The 24,662-nt window shown below is 39.4% G+C and overlaps 1 protein-coding gene across 4 annotated transcripts in view; it reads left to right on the forward strand.

The window, feature by feature from the left end:
- Positions 1-22,701, forward strand: part of SPAG9 (sperm associated antigen 9) — a 61,371-nt gene extending 38,670 nt beyond the window's left edge. For 2 of the 4 annotated variants that reach the window (XM_050319011.1, XM_050319013.1), the window contains 22 exons: positions 727-784; positions 1,319-1,471; positions 1,555-1,606; positions 1,997-2,127; positions 3,026-3,082; positions 3,947-4,120; positions 4,744-4,873; positions 5,121-5,213; positions 5,492-5,659; positions 6,348-6,519; positions 7,321-7,548; positions 8,229-8,424; positions 8,845-8,967; positions 9,509-9,589; positions 10,053-10,120; positions 11,299-11,447; positions 12,582-12,753; positions 13,702-13,815; positions 15,546-15,584; positions 16,467-16,643; positions 17,013-17,150; positions 18,999-22,701. In XM_050319011.1, coding sequence (XP_050174968.1) covers positions 727-784; positions 1,319-1,471; positions 1,555-1,606; positions 1,997-2,127; positions 3,026-3,082; positions 3,947-4,120; positions 4,744-4,873; positions 5,121-5,213; positions 5,492-5,659; positions 6,348-6,519; positions 7,321-7,548; positions 8,229-8,424; positions 8,845-8,967; positions 9,509-9,589; positions 10,053-10,120; positions 11,299-11,447; positions 12,582-12,753; positions 13,702-13,815; positions 15,546-15,584; positions 16,467-16,643; positions 17,013-17,150; positions 18,999-19,114 — 2,789 coding nt within the window. In that variant the 3' untranslated portion in view covers positions 19,115-22,701. The remainder of the gene's footprint in view (positions 1-726; positions 785-1,318; positions 1,472-1,554; positions 1,607-1,996; positions 2,128-3,025; positions 3,083-3,946; positions 4,121-4,743; positions 4,874-5,120; positions 5,214-5,491; positions 5,660-6,347; positions 6,520-7,320; positions 7,549-8,228; positions 8,425-8,844; positions 8,968-9,508; positions 9,590-10,052; positions 10,121-11,298; positions 11,448-12,581; positions 12,754-13,701; positions 13,816-15,545; positions 15,585-16,466; positions 16,644-17,012; positions 17,151-18,998) is intronic. The other 2 variants (XM_050319012.1, XM_050319014.1) reach the window with 1 other exon arrangement.
- Positions 22,702-24,662: the final 1,961 nt, after the last annotated feature.

Below are 24,662 nucleotides of genomic sequence, written 5' to 3' on the forward strand. Positions count from 1 at the left end.
ATTTTTATAAGAGGTCTCACCAATAGAAATGGTTGTGACAGACCTAATTTTGTCAACATCTGTCCTTCATATAAATCCTGCTTCTAATCACATCACATTCCACTTCAGACTTTTGGTGGTGGCTTTGTTTTAATTCGCTCTTACTTCATAAGTCTAAATCTTTTATTGCTCTTCGCTCATACTACACCTTACATGAAATGTTTCTTGTTCTTGTTTTTGCTCTACATGGAATGCATGGGCATTAAAGACCATAATTTCTTTGGTAAGGTATCATTTGCTCTGGGGAAATCTGCAGGGCTTTCACAATCTGAGCTTTTATTCAGCATGTCTTGTGTCTGTAACTGATATACTTGTGTATCTAACGTGGTATAAAAGACAGCTGAGCATTTTAAACTTATTGTTTTGTGGACTAATACTTCTGCAATATGTGCTATGTTTGCTTTTTTACTTACTAGTACTGTAACATCTTCAAAATATAGAGGGTAGGTGGAGGCAGCACTGGTCACTAGCCAGGGATGCCTTTAATTGAAGTCAAATGGGGAGTAGGTGGAGGGGAAAGCTACTTATAGAAGGTAGGTTGGACCTGAAACCTCAGATAGCTCACAGTTCTCCTGACAAGTTTGTCATGCTTAAAATTGAGCTGGCTTTAGACAAATGGCAAAACATAAGTTGCATGAAAACATCTATTTTATTTGCTAATTTCATGTGTTTGTTTCCTTTGGAAAGGAATGGGACGAGAGGTTGAAAACCTTATTTTGGAAAACACTCAGCTGTTGGAGACAAAGTAAGTGAGACTGTTTATATAAAAATGCTGACTTTGTTATTTCATTATATCTTCATACACAGTCAAAATTATACAAATATCCTTCAGTTCTAAGTGCAGTGCTGGTATAAGTGTCTTGAATTTGAAGGTGTATTTGGCTAAATATATAGCTGAGTTGGTATTCCTCTAGAAATTAAGGACCTAAGAAGCAAAAGCTGCTTTTACCCTCGTAAGGCTACAAGAAATGCAGTGCTCTGTCCTAATGAGATCAGCTCCCTGTCAGAATAGCTGTAAGTGCAGAGGCAAATCCATTGGAGCACTGTTGAGGAGTTTATTCCAAGAAACTGATTTATCAATACTTTTTTCTAGTACAGGGGTGTGAATGTGTTTAAACATTTATAACTGGGGGGGGCAGGGTTTGAACTCTTAGAAAGCTGTATTTTTTTGCAGCAGCTTTTATGAAATGCATAGGTCTTCAGGAATAAAATCAGGCTTGAAGCTGAACTATGAGCCCATGATCATCCTTGTAATGGTGTATTTTCCATGTTTGTGTAGAAATGCACTGAATGTAGTGAAGAATGATTTGATAGCAAAGGTGGATGAATTGACCTGTGAGAAGGATGTACTACAAGGTGAATTGGAGGCTGTAAAACAAGCAAAACAAAAGCTTGAAGAGAAGAACAAGGAACTGGAAGAAGAGCTGAGAAAGTAAGCTTAATTCAATGGTTGTGAAAAAGAAAAGAGAACCCGACTGTGATATTTAATGCAGCTGTTTTTTATTTTGTGTTTAGAGCTCGTGCAGAAGCAGAGGAAGCAAGACAGAAAGCTAAAGAGGATGATGATGTAGGTGTATGTGTGTGTGTGTGTGCTTTTATGTGTGTAATTCACAGTGGGACATTAAAAATCCACATGTTTAGTGAGTGCTACTAAGCTTTACTGCTTAATAAGTAGTGGTAAAGTTCCTCCATGAATAGAAAAGACAGAAGGTCTAAAGAGCACAAGTAAACTTTAATTGACAGTGATCGGTTTTCCTTCTTTCCTCTCTGCCCATTATTGTGTCACACTCAGATTGTATCAGATACAAAGCATGGGAGGAGAGGAAGACAAAATTGAGTTAATTTTACAAAGCCCCAGATGGTTTGGAATCTGGAATTGTGGGAAGGCAGAGGATAACTCTGCAAGGCCCTGCTGTGCTCCTTTGTTCCTCCCATGTTTGCTTTGCTGTGTGCCCAGAGCGACGTCCCCACGGCGCAGCGGAAGCGTTTCACCCGCGTGGAAATGGCCCGTGTCCTGATGGAGAGGAACCAGTACAAGGAGAGGCTGATGGAGCTCCAGGAAGCTGTGCGATGGACTGAGATGATCAGGTGAAAGGCTCTTGTAAGATCTTGGGCAGAGCTCCTTGGATTTCACAACCTCCTCGTTTTCAGCTGCAGGGTGATTTGGTCAGGAGAGTTAATTGCCTTCTGCTTGTCTCCCTCATGCCCATGAGTAACTTTGTTTTTTAGATTGTGGGCATATGACCTGTCAAAATGGGTTCCTGGTGAGACCTCAGTGAAAACTTGTTGCTTCATATGATGCAAAATAAGCATCCCTTGAAGAAATGTGTGTATTTTGAAGAAGTTACAAAGGCTGATAATTTTAAATACCCCTGCCAAACCAGAGTCGAGTGGTGCTGCCTGCTGGCCACGTACAGCAATGGCACTTAATTGTTCCCATTGTCCTCCTATCTGTGAGCCTTTGGAAAAATGCATATTCCCAACAACCATGGCTTGTTTTTCTATAGCTATTTTCTGCTGTAAAATCCCTCTTCTATCTCTGTTAATGCATCTATGACTTCAGGAACACTCACTTTATCACTTACTTACTAATATGTTGAAGAATTAGAGGCTTTAAAACAAAAAGCAATGGTTAAAATATTAAAAAATGGGAGGCAGAAGAATTTAAATGGTTTACTGCTTTCTTTTAACTGTATTCATTGCCAAGTGTTACACAGGTTTGTCTTGTCTATCTGAAAAGCAGTCCCCAAACACAACTGGTGTTTGGGATGCAAAGAAATGTGGATGGAGTATATACTATGTAGTTTCTGTTCACCTAGTGGGAATTTCAGTATTGTGCTCTGGTCAGAAAAGAAGTGGCAATGTGAAGAAACAGGCTTTGTTACCTATTATCCTTTTCTTAAAAAATAAGAGTTACACAGTGTTCTGTTCCTTTCCCTTTTTTAATTGGTGCTGACTCAGTAAACTTGGAATTTGTTTCTTGTAGAGCATCGAGAGAAAATCCAGCCATGCAAGAGAAGAAGAGATCGAGCATTTGGCAGTTGTAAGTATCGAAACACAACTCACTGGGAGAAATAAATAAAAGACCCTAACCAATTAGCTGGCACATTTGTGAATGTTAGCTAATTACCCTTTAAGATGTCTTAACTGTTCTCCTCTTGTTACCCAGCGTGCCAGCTCGGTAAGACTGGTCTAGAAGACAACATGTATCGTAAGCTGCATCACGTAGTGAATGGTTGAGCACTTTGTGAAGTTAAATGCCAAAGTGCTTGATTTTTAATTTTTTTTCTAGTTGAATATGCACCAAGACTCTTGTCCTGAACATTTCTCTGGATTCTTTTTTTATGATGAATAGTAGAAACCTGAATAGCACGTGCCGATTGCATTTATTTCAGCTTCCTTTTCCTCTGTGAAGTACAGCTCAGTGATTGTTACATTGTCCTTGCTAACTTCAACTTCTTTAAATCTAAACCATTGTTTTTCACAACAAGATATTTGTAAAATAATCCTTTTAATGTTGTGGTTTGCTGATAACTGTTCTATCTTTTTGCCCAGAAAGTGGTGGGGTTTTTAAAGTGCTCTCTGCATGAACTAATGTGCTTCATAAACTTGCCTTCCAGGTGTGATGTTCACATCCTAATATCTGTTGGTTCCCTGTAGATGTTAATTCAAGATGAAACTCCCATTAAATTTGATGATAATAATTCTTTTAAGGACTTTTCTTGCTGACACGAATTTCTGTGCTTTGAGGGTGTTGCTGAGCGTGTGGTGGCTGCTGCTATGTTGGGCTCCAGTTTCTTAGTTTAACTGTCTTGAGCAGGCTGGCATATGCACTGTTTTGCCTGCATAGTCAAATCTGGATATATCTGACAAATCTTGTCTCCTTTTTTTCTTTCCTTTCTTCTAGTTTTAGCAGGCTCTTCAGTTCCTCCAGCAATACAGCAAAGAAACCAGAACCTCCTGTCAACGTTAAATACAATGCTCCAACCTCACATATTACTCCGTCAGTCAAGAAAAGAAGCAGCACCTTATCTCAATTACCCAGTGACAAATCTAAAGCCTTTGAATTCCTCAGTGAAGAGTAAGACATTTTAGTTTTATAATACTAGATATGCTCTATCAAGTGTTTACTCTTTTAATCCTCTGAGATTTAACACGCTGCTAAGTGTAGTGTTCTCCTGAAGTGAGTGTTGATACATAAGAACTCAAGATAGAGCAGGCTGAAATGTGCAGCAGTGGGTGAGTACTCAGGATACCTGACAGTAATATTCTACTTGGTAAATATCACTGTCTTTCTTAAAAGTGCATTTAGGCACAGGAGGCAGCACTAAGTACATTTCTATATGCAAGTTTTGTAGCTAAGCAATAACTGTACAGGTACTTCAGTGGAAAATAACATGAGTCAGCCTAACAAGTATCTGTAATTACTCTTTTTCTGCTGTGCTTCTCTTTGACACTATATTCCTTCGATGTACAACTTTTAAAGCTTCTAGTAGAGGTACATAACCCAATTTTCTGTAAGGATGCTGGCAACAGTCTTTCTGGTTGTGCCTTTCACCGATCCCTTAGAAACAGCCCACAGGAAACCTGGGGCTGTCTCTGGTAACCCAGTGCTTCCACAGAGATCTTGGTTATTGAATTTAACAGCAACTCCCATTGTACAAAGAGTTCTAAAGAGGTTTTTCAATAATGTTTCTTCTCCAGAACTGAAGCCAGTTTAGCCTCACGCAGGGAGCAGAAGAGGGAGCAGTATCGCCAGGTGAAAGCACATGTTCAGAAGGAGGATGGCAGGGTGCAAGCATTTGGCTGGAGTCTACCTCAGAAGTACAAACAGGTATCATGTTTTCATGTGTAGTGGTGACAACTTCATGTTTTGGGACATTTGAATGGAGTATGATTTCACAGCTTGTGTTTGAGTGATTCCAGCATTTTTTTGTTGAACTTCTGCAGTAAAGCATCTTTCTAAGGAGAACTATAATGCAAAACTCTTAATCTTGTTTAATGAAGTCTGAGCAACTGATTCCAAAGATTGTAAAAAAGCTTTTCCATTCTGTTTTGGTTTTGTTTTTTTTTTAACCTAGGTGGCAAATGGTGGACAGGGTGAAAATAAGATGAAGAACTTGCCTGTACCTGTTTACCTGAGACCTTTAGATGAGAAGGATACCTCTATGAAGGTAGGATATTTCCAGTGGTGATAGAGAAACTTGGACAACCTATAGCTTGAATATTTTTATCTTAGACTCAAGTATATTCTTTTTGAAATTAAGTAGTTTCTTTTTAAAGCATAGTGAAGAAGAATTTAAGCTTCAGTAGAAACATACATGACTTTAATTCCTTAAAATGGACTCCAGTTATACAATAACGTTGATATTACTCAGCATATTTAACAATGATTGTGTGTCTTTTTTTTTTTAGTTTAGAATTCAAGTGAAATATTTATTTTCCTTCCCAGCTGTGGTGTGCTGTAGGGGTGAACCTGTCAGGAGGGAAAACACGGGACGGTGGGTCTGTGGTTGGTGCCAGTGTGTTCTACAACGATGTGACTGGTGTGGATGCAGATGGCAACAAGCAGCAAATAGGATCTCAGAGTAGCTTAGATAAACTAGACCAGGAGCTCAAGGTAAGGTTCCTGTAAAGACATTATTAATGAATTTATAGAGTTAAACATCTTTACCATGTATCTGTAGAGTAATAAAGTATTTTGTAATCAGGCTGATTGGTAACAAATAGATTTTTCTTGGTAATTATCAACCCAAGATAACTAGGGTACTGAATCCAGCTACAAAAATACTGTGATTCTTCCCTGTGTGCCAGCTTATTGGCAAATACGAGGAGTAGATGAATTTTACATCAGATTGATGCATTGCTTATGCCAGTGCTGCCTCCTGTAAAAGACATTTATGACAAAACTGTTCATGTTCTGACTGCCATGGCTGGAATTCATGTTAAGGGTATGAAAACAGAGGCTTAATTTTTAAGTGCTTTGGGACATCACAATTATCTGGGGCTACACTGAGTATGGCAGCTGGTATGCCAGCAGTGTTCTTCTTTCTAACTGTAGAATTTGCAGTATAATTATTTTCTATGTGTTTTATGCAAATATGAAATATGAGGGAGGTTTATATTTCAAATGCATAGAGAACAAGTAGCTCCATGTAATTTTACAGTGGCACTGAAGATATTTAACTTAGCACATGTTTATGTATACTTCTGTAGTTGAAAATGTAAGAACATGAAAGATTGAAGGTAATGGTTTTATTGTCCCCCTTCTTGTTGTTCATTTCTGTTCTGCCTTTTTTCTCCTTCAGGATCAGCAGAAGGAACTGAAACATCAGGAAGAATTATCCAGTCTAGTTTGGATCTGTACTAGCACACATTCTGCCACAAAAGTTATCATTATTGATGCAAATCAACCAGGAAATATTCTGGACAGTTTCATTGTTTGCAATTCTCATGTGCTTTGTATTGCCAGCGTGCCAGGTAAAGACTTGGGGATGTTTAACTCCTGCTTCTTTTATTTCTTATTCAGATTTTTCTTATGCTGTGTGAAAACCCAGAGATTTGTTAATTGGTGTGATAAAAATGCTGCTGCAACACAGCAACAGGAAGTGTTTAGTTGTGCAGTCTTTAGTTGGCTCTTGGCCTAAACTAACTCAAAGGTAGAGAGATGTCAGCAGCCAAGAGTAACTGTTTTGTCTGATGTATTACAAATTGTGCAATAGTTCCAGTGCTTCATGGAACTGTGAACATCACAAAAAGAACAATGTAGTTTGCTTTTTTGATCTCTTCAGCCCCTTGAAGATAAGTAGCAAGTCTTGGAGCTTCCTGCAGAGGGAATCCTTGTTGCATTGAGAATATTATGAGTCTTTAAAGTATGAGGGGGGTTGTACAAGAGAAAAACAGCTTTTCATCCAGAACAAAGGATCTATTGCAGCTGAATTCTTTGTAAATGTGTAGACAGGTATCCCTGCATATATGCATTGTTATTAAATCTAATTTTAATGGAAAATGTAATTAAAGTTGAAATAAGCTGTTTGGAAAGCTGCAGATTGAAGTATGTTGTATGACAATTCAAATGTGCAGCATATGTAGGCATTGCCTTTGTTTTGTCAGCTTTGTGACAATATCTTTTATATTTGTTGATCATGTTGAAATAAGCTTATAGATAGGTGCCTGCATGTTTGATCTCAGGTGCTGGAGAGTTCATTCAGTTTGAAGTTTAGATAGAAAAGTGATTGGGCTTTATCCCTATGAAAAACACATGGGTTTAATCCCTTCCAGGGGCAAGGGAAACAGACTATCCTGCAGGAGAAGAAGGGTCTCAGGAAGCAGATCCCAGTCAAGTGGACAAGTCCTCTCTGTGTGGCAGCATGACCAGCAACAGCTCTGCTGAGACTGACAGCCTGCTGGGGGGCATCACCGTGGTGGGCTGCACTGCTGAGGGGCTCACGGGGGCACCTGCAGCTCAGGATGCCAACGGGGGCTCCCCAGTGGCAGAGAAACAGTCAGGTATGAAAACATCACAGCCCTGCCAGGGGTGGCCAAACACCTTCAGGTGTAACTGGAAATTAATGATGAAACTGGATAATATAATAGTGTGTCTCTGTGGCCTGTGAGTCTGACATACTTTTAGTGTATAAATGTAGCTGAAAACTCCGTGGAGGTGATAACTAACATTTGCTTCTTGCAAATGTTTTTGAGAGAACTCTCTTGTGCATGGTTTAAGGAGAGCTTTTAATTTATTCAGTACTTGAAGTGCAGATCTTGCCAACAAATGTCTGGAGAGAAGGTGAATAAATGCCTTGAATTTTGTGAAGTCTTAATAGAGATTTAAGTGAAGCTGCTTACTTTTTAGGCATTCTTACTGTTTTTTTGTCATATGCCCTTCAGAGCTGTATGGTGATGTGACTGGCAATGGATATGGGGTGGTTTGATTTGTTCACTGCTGTTCTAGTTAATCACTTAAAGGACAATCTGTGCCATCAGTCACATCACTTGTTTATACAGTTCAACCTAGGAAAGTTTGGGTGTTTCTGATGTGATTTTCTTGTTAAATGGAATATAAAATCTGGATTGTGACTGTCTGGTCACTTCAGTTTTAAGTATGAAGTTCTGGCTGTTTTAAATAATTGAGAATTCTGTCACGATTGTTGAACATTTTTTTTCAAATTTTTTTTTTGTTTACATAGATATTGCAACTGAAAATAATTTAGGAGATGAGAACATTCCAACAGCAGAGGAGGCAACAGAAGCAACAGAAGTCAATGCAGGGACAGGAGAAGACACAGCTGATATTGCACAAACTGGAGTCTACACAGAGCATGTCTTTACAGATCCTTTGGGAGTGCAGCATACAACAGAGGCATCTCCAGTGTACCAGCCTAAGTACATAGTCTCAATCCTAATACCTCTTAAAATGTATTTAAAATGAAAAATATAATGTTTGTGGGAACATAGCATGGAGACAAAATGACTATTTTTTTTTTCTTGTTAAGTGTGTTGAGGTTTATATAAGTAGTCTTGGTACAAGACACTCTATGCCTTGTGACTCTTCTGCCCCTCCTCAGAGATCAACAATATTGACAGGCTTGAATGGAACCTGATTTTCCTTGTGTAAGAAAATGTCCACTTGAAGAAATTCATTGTTATTGTCATTTCATCTGTATCGTATTTTCATGCACAATTATACCTTAAGTACTTCAAGACCCAGTGTAGGAATTAGCAGCAATGAAGTAAATGCCTAGGTTATAGGCTGAGTAATCTGTGCACTCCATTAAATGTATCTTAACTGGGTTTTTTTTCTAGTACTGAGTCAGAGTTATATAAAGATGTTGCAGTTTTGCCAAATGAGCAAGATCTAGTGAGAGAAGAAGCACAGAAAATGAGTAGCCTTTTACCGACCATGTGGCTTGGAGCACAGAATGGATGGTAAGGAAGTGCTAATCTTGTTAAACTTATTTGCAGTAATTGCTTTAAACTTGCTTCTTGTGCCTACAGGCCTGATAACTGTCTCGAGTCAAGATTAAGGGCAGGAAGATCTCAAGGGAGCTAAAACCTCATATGCTTTGCTGCATTTAGGCATTATAGAATTCAAAGAAAGTCTTGTAGGTGGTTAGGAAGCTCTTTTTGGTGGATAGCACTTTCATCTGCAGAAAAGTTTTGTGGATTTTTTTGTAGTAAAAGAAATAGTTATGGTCTGATAATTCCTTAACTTTCAATATTTTGTTGTGCTAGAAAAATGTATTGAACTTTTTACTACAGATGGATCTGCAAAGAGGTTTGTAATGCTTTAGGCCTTTGAAAAAACCACTCTGCTGCTCATGCAGTTCTTCCTTTCAGTCTGTACGTAGTTTCCAGTGGAAGATGAAAACTTGTTTTCCCTTTGATTGTGGATTTCAGTTATAGGGTTTTTGCTTGTGGTTGTTTTTGTCTGGTAGTGCTTTTAATCCCTCCTGATTTGTCTTTGCAGCCTGTATGTTCATTCGTCAGTGGCCCAGTGGAGGAAATGTGTTCATGCCATTAAACTTAAAGATTCTATTCTCAGTATTGTGTAAGTCCTGAAAGAATGTCATGTAAATCATAATGAATTTCTGTTAAAATACTGTCAAAGTAGTTTTATATTTCCTCCTCAGATATTGGGAATGTCAGTTGCCATAACTGCCTGCATGCTCTTTGAGGGACAGTGGAAAACATTCGGGGAGTAAGGAAAATAAAAAGGAGCATTGTATCTGTTGGAAATACATAGCCCAAATGATGAGCTGTAGCTGTTTACTCAAAACAGTTACAGGTTGCTATCCTTGATGTTTTCTTCAGGCATTGTAGCTAGCTATATTTCAAGATTTTTGGACTGGATTTTGACACCTTGCTACATCCCTTTTCTTGAGCTATATTGTAGAAATCAAAACAGTAGGGCTAACATGACTGTAAAAGTATGCTGTTTATACCTTTTAAACTTGCCCTTTGAGCAGTGCAGTCTTAACAGTTTCTATTGTTGTGCCTCTTTTTTTCCCCAGACATGTAAAAGGAATAGTGTTGGTTGCACTGGCTGATGGAACATTGGCAATCTTTCACCGAGGAGTTGGTAAGCATTCTGTTAGATCTGGAAACCAGTGAAGCTGTAACAGTATTCAGGAAAGAAATGTGCCATTTATGAGTAGTGTTTTGATAATGTATCCCCCAATGGGAATGTTTTTTACAGGTTGCCTTGAGAAATCTTTCTAGTTATTTCAGTTGCAGATTCAAGTACCATTTTTGCACTGTCCTAGTGCATTAATAGAATTTTTTCTTGCTCTGAAGCAGAGAATGGGATATATCTGAGATAAACAGTGAAAAGCCACTTGAAAGTTCACTTTGATTATTATCTCTCTTTTTCGTTATGCTCAATAATTGTGTCTTCTGTTTAATTAGCATTAATTGTCCCTGGCCAAGTCCTTCAATGAGAATTTTGTAAGCATCCCTTCAGAATTTCTGCCCAAACCATTCATGAACCAGCTCCAGAAATAGGACCTGGAGGGGAAAGTCTCATTATGAGTAACTGGAACTTATCTGTTGGCTTTTTTTCACAGCCTCTCTATTCATTTGCTCTTTACCTTGTGATGTTTAAATTCCTGTGCTCAGTATATAAAAGAAATAAAACGTTGCACAACACTAATGCAAATACTGGGAAAGATGCATCTGGGATGAAGTCACGTTTTCAATGGTTTTGTTTTGTTGATTTTTTTTTAAGAACTCACTGTAGTGGCTTACAGTCCTTAATGAATGTCAGTGATGATCCATCTTAGCTCTGTCTACAGAATAATTTTACTTGGTGTTGAATGAGCAAATTTAGTAGGCTTTTAGTAGATTTCAGGGGCCTTTTTCTATAATCCTGCAGCACATTTAAAAAAACCCCTTGCTGCACTGGCCAATATTTCCATGTTCAGCCAAGGCAGCAAGTGCCTCAGGCTGTGTGTTGTCATGTACACTGGTGCCTGGCCAAGCAGTCCATTTAGCACTGGGTGACTTGCTGTTTTAAAAAATGTTTTGCTGTGTTTTGAACATGAATCATTGTACCTCCTTATTTTAAAAAAGCAGCATTTGGGATACTGGTAGTTCCTATAACTAGCTGCTCTTAATGAGGAGCCAAGCCATGAATTCGTATTGACTTACTCAGATTATTACAGTGTTTTAAAAAAATTAGACCCTGTACTTTTAAATTGTTCTTGATCTCATAGGAACCAGTGTTTAGTTTTGCTTTTTCTTTTCCTTCTGCTTTCCAAGATGGTCAGTGGGATTTGACAAACTATCACCTCTTAGACCTGGGCCGGCCCCACCACTCGATACGGTGCATGACAGTGGTACATGACAAAGTCTGGTGTGGCTACAGGAACAAAATCTATGTTGTTCAACCAAAGGCCATGAAAATAGAGGTAAGCTAAAATGGTGATTAGAATAATTAAATGATGCTTTAAAGCCACGGCTCACACTGCAGAGTAACTCCAGAGAACACCTATTTTGTTCATCAGTACAGAAAGAAGCAACCAAACAAATTTGTTTTGGGAAATACTGTTACAGTTTCTAAAGATGTTTTCACTGTTTTGGAAGACTTTAGGCCATGATGAGACAGTTTTCACTTATTAAAACAAATTTTTGAGTGGTTTAGTTCTTCACCTCTAGCTGACCAGGAACTGGAAGTGTCCTTGCACAGAGCTTTTAAGTCAAGCTCCCAACTTATACTCTTTTTATACCTTTTTTATGCCTCTTTTTATTCTCCACCTACCTGTAAACTTCTCTATAATCTGTCTTTGCATACTTCAGGGGTTTGTAAGTGTTAATCTTGAATGTGCTCTCCCTGCAGTTAGAGTAATTTGTTTATGTAAGGTGTGTAATGTTCTACAGTTTTATCTGTCCCTGACATCTCGAGTGCAGAAGGTGGCCTGGGTTTCTGCAAGCCTTTAGCAATATTAATGTTTCAGCTTCTCCTAACTGGCCTGAGACAGGATCCAGATCTTTTGTGGTTGACTGCTCAGTAATTCTGAAAATAATAACCACCCAATTAATAAGCTGTTTTTGTGAAGGCTGTATTTATATGGAAAAAGTGAAATGAAGTTCATGCAACAGGGACATTCATTGACTGTTTTGCTGGTGGATAGTGTGTATTTTGCAAGGGTGGTTTTGTATGTAAAAGTCATGACAGAACTAGGAAGAGAAGCACTTTTTGGGCACATGCATCTTATGCTGTGACAGCAGAACCTCAGACCAAAAAGGCTTCAGGTTGAAGAGAGACAGAAACCAGAGCAGGCTGGGATGTGATGTGTAAATGAAGGCACAGTAGGAAACTACAGCTTTAAGATCAAACTCAGGGAGAGGAATCAGCAATTTTACTATTACTTTACCAGCACCATGTGGCAGTTGTAACTAAGCTAAACATTATCTTGCAGATCAGAGGGTTGTGGTTGACTTAAGAAAATTGCCGGTACAGACGGTCTGAGAGTAACAGAGAAATCTTTCTTACTCTTTCCCGTGTTTTCATCTTTTGAATTTTAAACTCCAATGTTTCATAGAAGTCATTTGATGCCCACCCAAGGAGGGAGAGCCAAGTGAGGCAGCTGGCCTGGGTGGGTGACGGGGTCTGGGTGTCCATTCGCCTGGACTCCACCCTGCGCCTCTACCACGCGCACACCTATCAGCACCTGCAGGACGTGGACATTGAGCCCTATGTAAGCAAAATGCTAGGTAAGTTCATGAGAAGAACTGGTGTGTTCTTACACCTCTTGCTGTCTGGAGCAGGCAGTTCTCACTGGGTGGGTGGAAGGGCCAGTCAGATCAGTTTGTGAAAACTTGAGTGTGGAAGCAGAAGCCTAAATCGGTGTGTAAAGCATGAATGAGGATGATGGGTCATCTGTTCCAGTCTCTTGATCTTACCTGATGTTTGAAGTGCCCTTAAAAACTCAGAACTAAGGAGAAAATTAGTGGTTGGGTTGTGCAGGCACCAATAAAGAAACTGAAAACTTTCTCTTTTTACTGACTGTACCAATACCTTTTTTTTTTTTTAACCTGAAAATGGGAAGAATCCACTACTTGCCTGGAAAAAATGCCTCTTTCTTCAAGAAAAGGCAAAATAGCAGATTTTTGTTGCTATTGAGCCTAATATGCTGTGTGATTTCTTTTTTTTTTCATTAATATCTATGTAAGAGTAGTTTGCCCACCTACATAACACAACAAATACAGGTAATTGGGTTCTGGAAAATCCTTCACAAGTCACTGCTGTGCCATTGCATTAACTGGTCAGCCTTGTGCTCCCCTCATCCTGCTAATGGATGAGAATTAATTTTAATGGATTAGAAACCATTATCTTTCATCTGGAAACTCACTTTTTTGTTTTGTTTTTGTTTTTTTGGTAAGGCCCAAAAGATTTTACTGTGCAGCATTATGGAGCTGTTGTACCTCTTTTACTTTCTTATAATTAAAGTTAGACTCTTGCAGTATAGGTTCATAACTTAATTACAGTGTTGTAGACTTTTAGGTTATCTTTGCAACTTAAATGTGCTCCTCTACTTTGCGTTTGAAGTGGGAGGGAATTATTTGTCTGCGTGGTTTGGGAGATGGAGTTATGATTCTCTATTATAGAACTAAACTTATTCTTGCTCATAATTTTTGATGAAAAGCATCTTTTGTTTTTAGGTACTGGTAAACTGGGATTCTCATTTGTGAGAATCACAGCTCTTATGGTGTCTTGTAATCGTTTATGGGTAGGAACAGGAAATGGTGTCATCATCTCCATTCCATTAACAGAAAGTAAGTAAAATATAAATCAATAGCTCTGTGCAATATGCTGTAGACACAAAAAAATAGTATTAAACACCATTCAGATGCTTGCTAATGGATAGAAAGCTTCACTGCCAGGTCTGAACCTTTCAGGTTTGTTACAGATTCGGGCCTGTGAGATGTTTAGCACCTACATCTGTGCATGTGGTTACAATTACTATGAGCAAAAAAAAGCACATTTCCAGAATCTCCTGTACTTCAGTTTGATCAGAGTTGCTGTGACTTGAATCAAAGGGACACTTTGAAGCCTTTGAGGTGTTCTGAACATTAGCAGCATTTACAGAAGTTTATTGCTTATAAGAGACATCTTTAGTTTTCTAATTAATGCTATTTTCGATTGCCATGTGATCACAAAGTAGATTTTTTGTTTGATTTGAGCCAGTTGCTGTTGTTGCTAACACAATTTGTTTGGCTTTAGTCCTTAAGAATTCATCACAAAGTGGGTGAAAAGGACTGGAACAGCAGTAGCACGACTGCTTTAAAGGACATGTTCAGAGTTATAGGAGCTGTAAACACATTCTTCAAACAGGTCACTAACTTCTAGGTCAAGTTGAGTCATGTAAATCCAGGTATCTGCATAACAACAGACCCCAAACTCTTGTCATAGGCTGAAACTACTTGGGGGTAGGAGGGGAAACGTTCAGTTGAACCTCAGGAGAAAGGGGCATTCCAGCTCAAGGGCAAAACAAATCCTAAATAGGTAAAGCTTGGGAAGAATCTCTGTGTAAATTGATTGCATTTAAACAACAAAAAAAGCCCTCAACACTTGTGCTGAGGTGATCTGTTCAAAGAGGTGAACAGAAGTTTCAGAAAATAGAACTTTGATAGTCCTAGTTGTGCTATGGTTACATAGAAAATAAGTGTAGGATGACAGGTGAAATTTTAGGGTCATTTAATAGTGAAAACTCTTCATGTTGTATCTGCTTTGTTGAACAGCACACACATGCATTGTTTCTCATACTGTTCCATTGCATTGTCCATCCATTCAGTAAATGTCTTTTTTTGCATTGCATGAATGTACTAAGGAAGGACAGACTTCCTGTCATGAGTTTGAAATAGTTTAAATCATGCTTTCAAAAATTATAGCTCTTGATTTGCGTGAAGCTTAATTTAATGTTTCCAGAGGAGCTTGCTTTAAAACAGGAGTGAACATGAAGAAATCCCTATTAAAGCTCTTCAGTTTCGTCTCAGTTTTGTTAATTGTCAGTGGATCAGAACAGCCGTTTGGGGGTGGCCTGAGAGTGGGGTTGAGAACCCTTGTTAAGAATATCAATGGTTTTCAGAAACAGTGATGGCATCTCTGAATTCCCTGGGTCTCAGTAGCTGGGCAGCTTTGACATCTGCAGATGATGTTTCAAAAGGGCACGTGAAAACATGAGTTGTTCTATATTATTTTGGAGCTTCCTACCAAGGAAAGAGAGAAAGGGGAAACGTTGTTAATCAATAATAAACTTTGAAGTGAAAAGCACATGACAGTGGCAGTGCTTTTGTGTCCATTTTGTACTGAAACTTTTATAACAAGATGCTGTTCGTTGTGACTTTTGATTGAATCATCTGTAATTAAATATCTACTGTTTTTTTAGGAGCTAAAATTTTAAGCTCTACCTTATCAAAAACCAAAATATGAGTGGTGGGTTCTCATTAATCCTTCTCCTCTACTGTCATACCTATCCATTTCCCCTTTCCTCCTTTCTCACTAGCTGTAATCCTCCACCAGGGACGTTTACTGGGGCTGCGGGGTAAGTGCAGATCCTGAACAAAAACCTATTTTCAGGCTTCTAATAGCCACTTCGAGGCTGTTTCCCACTCCTTTATAGATTTACCCTTTGTATGTTCCTAAATGTTTTTCCACTTGCAGTTACTGCATTGCAGCAGTTTTATGTTTGCTAAATGGCCACCAATCTGCTCAGCAGTTTAGCATATCATCCTGTGTTGCAGCTGAACTCTCATACAGACTTTGTTTTTCTTCCAGCCAATGTGATACCACATCTTATAACTTTGTCATTAATCCACATCATTTGCTGTCTTGTTACAAATCACCGTTTCTTTCACTACTTTGATAGTCTTTGGAATGGAGATGGCTTGTATGTCTAGCATGAGTACTCCTCTGTTTCGATGGATTTTAAAACTCGGTAAAAACTAGATGTAGAATTGTAATCTAGGGTAGCTCCTTCGTGCCCACAGGTGGCTATTTTTGGAGAATTTTTTGTTGGCAAGGGGATACCCTATGATTAGTTGGAATGCAAGTGTCTATTTAATTATATGTTTAAGTACACTGAATTTGCTCCCACTGAAACACATTAGAGGTATTTATTTTCTATGAAAGATATAGTCCTTTCACAAATCAATTTTTTCCCAAAAGTAGGATATTGAAATCTGGTGTTTATGCTAGACTAATAAGAATCCTGCTCCATTTTCTGATGTACTTAAAATAACGAAGCATGCAATCTTTTTCTTTCCAGCTCTGTCTTGAATTGGCATTGCTGCCCTCCTGTTTCATTTTTATCTAAGTTGGCTTTAGCTTTTAGATGGTACCATAAGGTTTCTTAACAAATAACTGCTGCCGTAATTTGTGGGGTTTTTTTTTTTTGAAGTAGAAAACAACTTCTCTTCTTTTCCAGCTAATAAAGCAGCAGCAGGCTCTGGAAACCGTCCTGGGAGTGTAATCCGTGTGTATGGAGATGAGAACAGCGACAAAGTGACCCCAGGGACGTTCATCCCCTACTGCTCCATGGCACACGCACAGCTTTGCTTCCACGGGCACCGCGATGCTGTGAAGTTCTTTGTCGCTGTACCAGGTGAGGTTTTGTTGCCATTCCTCAGATGAAGCTGCCCTTTTTTGTGGGTTTTTATTTTTTTTTCTTCTTCATTTTCTTAGTTAAACACAGTGTTTAGAAAGGGCGTCAAAGTCAGTGTATGAAGTCATGCGTTCAGGAACAATGTATTATATTTCATTTACAAGACTTGTCTGCTGAGTGCGGAGCTGTTTAATGGGAGGAAAAGGGTTTGGTCACGAGTAAGTGCTTTGCTTCCATCTGAAAAAGAAACACTGTGGTGAGTGCATGCCTGTTAATAAGGTAGTCAGCTGCTTTAGGCATTGTGTCATCCACTTGATTTTATTCTGTGAGATACGGCCTAAAACTGTTGTTGTTTTTTTTTTGATCCAGGTCAGGTTGTTTGCCCACAGAGCAGTGGTGGGACAGAGCTAACAGCTGATAAACAAGCCCAAGAGTCCTTCAACCAGAGTCCCTTAAAATCAATGTTGGTGATAAGTGGTGGAGAAGGATACATTGACTTCAGAATGGGTAAGAAACCTGAGCTTAAAATGAGTTGTAACCTCTTCATACACTGAAGGTCATTAACCACATAATAACTGCTGCTGTGATTGCAGAGTGCCTTTGTGGGGTCAGTATACACAGGTTTTATACTGCAAGGGTAGAAGTATTTTTATTCTGAGACACAACTTCAGCTTCTTCTCCTCAATAAACCATGACCTCTGGGATGACTGTGTGAAAAGTTTTATTTGAAACTCTGCTTTGGAGTCATGTACCACCTTACTGTTTATGCTTTCAGTCTTCCTGTGACAGATTAATCTTCTGTCTCAATCTGCTGGAAAACATGTCCTTAGTTATTTAAAATGCAGACTGACTATAAAAACAAGTCATGCATTCAGTGAAGAATGCCCAATCTAAAAGTTACTCATTTTTGAGTGAGAAGGGGAAAAAGGAGATCATGGTTATCTCGGCATGCCCATCTTATTTGATCACTGCTTTTCTTGGATAGCACTTTTGTATGATCTAGCCCATAAAAGAATTCTTGTTGTAAACATTATTTTATTTTAATTGAACTCTTTGTGGAAATAAACTGAGTGCAGTAGTGGTTCTGTGCTTAGAATCTGCAGCTGGAGACCTCGACCAAAAAAATACATAAAAAGGTGTTGCAACTCTTCAACCTGCTTTTGACCTTTTGCCTAAATCTGTCTATAGTCTTTCAAAACCAACCAAACAGCAGAACAACCCACAAATACCACTACAAAGGAAATTCCAGGAAGGCCAGCCCAAATTCTGTCATCCCAGTCGATGACAAACAGGTTCCTGCTGGTAACCCCGGCGGAGCTGTGCGGGAGGCAGGGCTTGGGGCAGTTCTGTGCCACACTGCAGTGGGGACTAAACCTCTGCACTTACTGCAAAGCAGCTGGAATAGCCACATTCCAAGTGTGCATTTTGCTGTCCCTGTGGCATGAGCAAAGCCATGGATTGAGCGTCAGTGCTGCACTTCCATCAGCTCAGCCACTGCCACGTGAGCCCAGCAAACTCACTCAGGAGCAACTTGGGGCTGTTCTGTGTTTGGATCCCAGAGCCCTGCAAAGGAGTCTAACCAGAAAACCAGCCAGACTGTGATCTGAGACCTTGCTGAAGGTGTAGATCAGTTCCTGTTTCATCTGATTAAACTGCACCACCAGACTGCCTCTGGACTGGTTGTTCTGGCTGTCTGTGTGCAGTTTTTGGTGTCTGGTCTGTTTGACCAGGTTTGATCCCAGTCAGCTCCTGTTGCCCAGAGTTCAGATGCACTTACAAAACTGCTCTTCTCTTTTGAAGAGCAGTAATGGAGAATATGCTTAAGGCTGTCTTTTCCAGTGTGTGTGGAGCTGTGACAAGCTGGGATAATGGGAACAAGAGGAAAGAAGGGGAAAGGTTCATCATAAACACAACTGTCTGCATTGTCTCACTTGTGCTCAATTACAGCTCTTGTTCCAGAGCATTTATATGTTTATCCCAGCACACTTTCTTTCAGCAAAACCATCTCAGTGTCTGCCTGGGAGGTGCTGCAAGTTTGCAAGTTCTGTGGTTGTTTCTCTACCTTAAAGAGTTCTAAGTAATGTAATGTTTAGAGTATGGATACTTACAAAACTGCCATTAATTTCTGAGGCTAGAACTGAAGAATATGCCCAGCAGAATTCTAAGCTCTGAGATAATTATGCAACACACTCTGGGATGTATACATTCTCAGACTTTACTATGCTTTTGTATGAGCATATGGTAACTACTGTCTTTTTAGTGTTTCTCGTGTAGACATAGATGTCACTTGTCTCCCTGCATGTGTTGATGCTGTTCTGGTTATTGGCTGCCTCAGTCAAAGCTGTTGTTTTCCAGGTGATGAAGGAGGAGAATCTGAACTCCTTGGAGAAGCTCTACCACTTGAACCTTCTGTAGCCAAAGCTGAGAGGAGTCACTTGATAGTGTGGCAAGTCATGTGTGGCAGTGAGTGAGCCTGTAGGATGCAGCTGGAGACCTTAAAAAAAAAACAACAAAAAACACACAAAAAAGAAAAAAGCAAAAAAAAAAAGGCAAAAAAAAAAGCTTCTGCATGTTTTTTTTATTTTGTGAACCTGTTTCACTACATGATGTTGAAGCATTTCTTTGCTGTTTAACTTTATATTGCAAATCTGTCATACCTTTAACTATACAGGAATTAGCTTGTGCTGTTTTACTGCACCCGTGTTACATGGAACAGTATAAGGAAATCAGATCTTTCTCCAACTGGTGTGCACACCATAGTGAGCAGCTGAGGCATTACTTTTACTGTACCACAGCAATCTAACGTGTTCACTTCTTTGGTAGCCTCACTTGAGTTTGGCTTTGTTACAGCTGAGCTTCATTTCACTGTATAATGCATTGAGTAAAACAGCAAAGTTATTCCCAGAGTATTTAAAAAAATGGACAAATTATAAGATGGATTATTAAGACTCATCCAAATATTCAGTGAGGGCTAAAGCAAACTGTGTATTTCAGCTTTTGTTTTCAAACCTGGAAAATCTCACTTACATAGTATAAACAGTTTAATTTCTTACATTCATCAGAGTTTTCAGGGCAAAGAGGGGACTGGATAGGAATTAAGAATACAATATTTAAATAAAATCACATTTTCATTATTGAATCTTAAAATTTGAGCACTGCTGCCCTCAGTAATAAGCAATTTCGAGCATAATGTTTTTCCATCTCCCTGACATGGAACAACTGTTTCCAAAGGGTATTCTTAGGATGACTTAAATTGGAAAATAACTGCAAAATTCTTGAACAGGGGATATGTTTTGTTCTTTTCTTGTCTTAACTCCATATGTCCTAAGCACTAGAATGATCTTCTCTGCCTAGCTGGTCAAACTCATGAGGCACTATGTGTGTGAAGGTTAAAGACCTCTATTAGAGCATGAGAAAAGACTGAGAGTGTACAGGAAAAATGCATTCTGCCCAAGTGAGATCGTAAAGGAACTTTAGTGCCAGATAATTAGGTACAAAATGTATTTTTTGTAGCTCCATGCCCCAATTTAGTAAAAAAAAAAATATAAAAAATAAAAATTTAGCAACAATATTATCAGGTAACACTAAGATTGAGAAAATTAATGAAAGTCAGGAGACTCTAATATTAGGCTGACATTCTGTCTACTCACCATCTATTTTTTTAACCATAAATGTGAGTTGAAGACTGTCTTCCTTTTGCATTGAAATTTCTACATTAGTATCAGACCTAAGTTAAACACTTCATGATTTCTGTACTTCAGGATATTTAGAAACCCAGACTTGCTCTTTCATTTGTCTCTGGAAAGTAAAAGTTTTGAGGGGTTTTAATGAACATCCAGCATGTACCCCCAAAAGGCTGGGACTGTTCAGATTGGCAGAGAAATTTAGTCACTTGATTATGGGAGAGAACTGAACAGTTTCAGAGGAGTAAATATAGAAACACTTTTTTAAAACTGCCTAAACATTTTTATGCAATAGGAGCAGTTCTGGTCTATCAGGCAAACATGTGTTTATATATTTTCTTAATTTTTTTAAATGAACACATTTAGCTGAGGTCTATTGTGTAAATATATATTTAGGCAGCTTTTTCAAATGCATATCATAGCTGATAAACCAGAAAATCTCCATTCAGGTCTATTGGTTAGATTTATATGTATAAATACTTTTTAAGCGACATATTTTGTACACAGCTGTTCCTCTCGTAAATATGTATTTAGGACATGAACTATGTAGTAAAAATCCTTATTAAAGATGTCTAATATCTTGGTAGTATTTTTCTCTTCAGAATGCCAAAAGTGATGAGAGCATGTTGTTCATAATTTGCTTTCTAAATTCATCTTTAACGTCACTCTTAAAGTACTTTGGCTTGAATATAAAGTCTGGAAGCTTATTAAAAACTATACAAATACAGAAAGTAAAATGAGTCAACACTCTTAGACCTATTTTAAACTTATAGGCATGTATGCTGAACATGAAGCACATCTGAATTAACTTCTGGGATTGGATGTCTAAGAAAAATGCTGTCTAAACTTTTACTGTTGTGCAGAATCTTCACTGTGAGTGGTGCAGTTTCATCGCTTTTCCTGCCATTTTTTTTTTTTTTTTTTCCCTCTTTGGGAAACACAATCTCCAAAGTTTTTACTCACTGGTTGATTGTCACATTCTCATGTTCTCAGAAAAGAAAGAAAAAAAAAAAAGCGCACAATTCTGTTCCTTGGTTCTCGTGTGGGGTTTTATTTGTTGTTAGAGACGAGCTGTTTCCTCTGCAAACTGGAGCGGCTCAACCTGGCAAGTGTGTACCTGGTCCTTTGCCAAATGTAGCTGGTCCACCGTGCCATTTTAGTCACCTCAGTGGGCCAACTCCTGCAAATATTTCAAGAGAATGATTGTTTCTGTCCAAAAGTGGAAGGGTTTTAAAGCAGGCGGTAGTTTAACTGTGTACCACTGTGGGTGTAGATAAAAGGCATGTGCACTTCTCTGTATTTCTCATTTAAAAACTCTATCCCCTGTCCTAAGGTACAGTAGATTAACTGGGTCCCTGTTGCCATCACAGTGCTCTGGGATGTGTAAGCTCTCCTTAAGGTGGCTTTGAAGGGTGAATAAAGCACGTAAAGCCCGGGCACTGAGGTGACAATACACCCCTCAAATCCGTCTCAAGAATGTGTTTATGCATACACTCGTGATTAAAGCATCATATAAATAGGAGCTAATCTCTTGATAGCTACAGCTTGTTAATAGTTTGGAAACATTTCGAGCACAAAATGTGCAGCACATGACTTGCCTGGGTAGGGGTTTTTTGCATGGTGAAGGTGAAGCTGCATCGTCCATTCCTTGGGAAGGCCTTCCTGCCTCGGATGGGATCGAGCTGACAGAGCGTAGACACTTTATCATAGGCTGCCTTAGTAACAAAACAAATGTTAAATCTGTTTTATTATACTAACTGTTCTAAAGAACGTGTGTCTTTTAAAAATGCTGTGTAACTGAATATTTATTTCCATGTGAGTATTATAAAAGTTACCAAAGGATTAAACCTGACTTAGCACTCTGTAAGTGGCCCTGTTGAGGTGGGGTCTTGTGAAGGCCCCGCCCTGTAAAACGAGACACGGTAAACTCAAATACAGTTCTTTAGGGAAATTAAATGGTTTTTTTTTCTAACAGGGTTATGCCATATTGTAACAACCTATGTTGCACCTCAAAGCATTTTTCTATACACTAAATGTCTCTCCCGCCCTCTAACAAGATTAAGTTTCCTTTATTAATTTTGTTGATGCACATTTCTCAATCTTTTAAACATATATTTTAAACATTTTATGGTCTGTAATTTTGGAAAGTTTTGTCTGTTGGACACTTTACGCTGAATTTTACTTGCCTCTGTAATCTGAGATGGATACTACAGCGTTAAACTTGCTGTCTGTTAAAACTTGAGGCTTCTTTTCTGTGAGCAGAGGAGCTCATATAGCAGTGTAGTTATTTCAGTATTTATTTCTATTATTGAATCCATGGGGTTCAGAATGTAACTTTGTACATGAAATATATATAAATATGTATATGAAACATGCACCGGATCTGTGTGTTCTTTGCAGTCTCACGTTAATTTCACTGGGTTTTTGTGCTAACAGAAGGCACAATAATTGGGGATTTTACACCAACAGCTGAATGTTGCCATCATCACTACAGGTAGTGATGTATTTGAGTCAGCCTCTGGCCAGTCTCGTCTGCTCTCTCATACTGGGCCCAAGCAAAATCTCTGAAGAAGAGCTTGGTTCACTGACTGGCTCCCAGATGATGCCATGATGTCTGTGCCTGCTGTGGGATATGGACCTGGGGGAGATCTGCTTAGTGCAGCTCGGATGAAATGGGTGCTGGCACTAAGATTTATTTCTGAGGTCTTTTTAGCAGAGGTTGATCAGACCTCAAATCCTTGCTGGTTGCTACTGCAGAGCAAAGGAAACGCTGTGGTTTCAGGGCAGAAGAACGAGGACTTGGTGACTGCAGAAACAGAACACTTGGCCAGAGCCAGGTTTTAACTTTTCCCTGGCTCACCTGCCCCTTTCTAACCATGTTTGCCCCAGCAGTGTGTGTTGATCAGTGTGTCCCAAGAGCCCCTGGGGACACCTGGGTACCCTCGTTCTAAGGGGTGGGGGTGGCACAGAGAGACCCTGCTGGGCTGTGGTGGGGACACGATGCCCTCAGCCCCTGCCTGCCCTGCACCAGGGTGTGTGTGTGCAGTGTCACTGCTGCTTCTCAGCAGCAGCAAAGGGCCCACATGAGGTTGTTCAGTTCCTCTAGGATGTAAATACCTCAGACTTTGATGTGCAAACACAGGAATCCTCCATGGCTTAGAACCGCCAACATGGTACCAACCGGCAGCTTTATCATCCTGGTGCTTAAAAAAAAGCACGGTAATTTTTGCTTACTTAGTGCTGAGTTTTTCTGCAAGATTTTCATCTCTCCAGAGCAGATGTACCGAAGAATTTCCCTCTCCTGGCAGTGTTTGTTCTGGGGCTGTGTCCATTCCCAGACAGGTCACACACTGCACTGTGCTAAAGCCAGTGTGTGTGTGTATTAAATGGGAAGAATCATCATAAATCTTCACTCTGGGAATGTTTCAGCTCTTCTGGCAGCTCTGAAGCCCCTCAGGTCTGTGCATAAGTAATTGAATTTTTCAGATCCTGTGTTGAGAGAGAAATGAGAATAGAGTTGTGAACTAGGCTAAGGTGTTACAAATGATATTTGGAGACCAGAGCCATTAGAAATACCAAACCCTTCTGCAATGGACATGTGGATAATGGGAAAAGCACTTAATCTTTCTGAGTCAGATTTTTAAAAAAGTTCTCTCAGTTGTATCAGTTTCCTACACAAAGAGATGTTCAGATCAGAATACTTACACTGTTAATGATACAGGAAGGGAGACTCTTTCAATGTGAATGCTTTAGTTGAAAAATACTTTTGGGCTGGGAATTAAACCCCAAACTTACTGAAGGATACAGATTATTACCCCCAAAATGTGGGATTCTTTTTGCCATCACCTTCCTTTCTCAGAATCCTGAGAGCTGTCTGAGCAACACAATCTGGAGGTGATATTGATTATCCTGATGATCTCTGGTGCACAAGGGCCCCTTAATTCTACGTAGAACAAGCTGTGAGGGTCTCTGGCCTCGGACCACGCTCCAGCTCATGGCAGGGCCTGCAGGACTCGCTGTGATTCTGCATCATGCATAACTCCTTGAAAAGCTGTTTTGAGGGGACAAACACGAGATTTCCAATTGCTTCCTGCTTTTTAAAACCCTCTGTAAAGTGACAGTGGGAAAGGAGCTGATGGGAAGATGTGGATTGGTGCTCCTTATCCTCTGCAGGAGCTTCTGGCCAGGATGGAGCTCCAGGGGCGGGCAGAGCCCGAGTTGTGACACAAGATGGTGCTCTTACAATTCAAACACAACGTGGAGACCAAGAGAAAACTCATTCTGCTGGAGTATTCCTTTCTCCTGGCCTTTATCTGAGCATCCAGGTCTCAGGTTC

The sequence above is a fragment of the Myiozetetes cayanensis genome, unplaced genomic scaffold (genome assembly GCF_022539395.1).
Source record: "Myiozetetes cayanensis isolate MyiCay16 unplaced genomic scaffold, myiCay2020 scf22, whole genome shotgun sequence".
Lineage (NCBI taxonomy): Eukaryota > Metazoa > Chordata > Aves > Passeriformes > Tyrannidae > Myiozetetes > Myiozetetes cayanensis.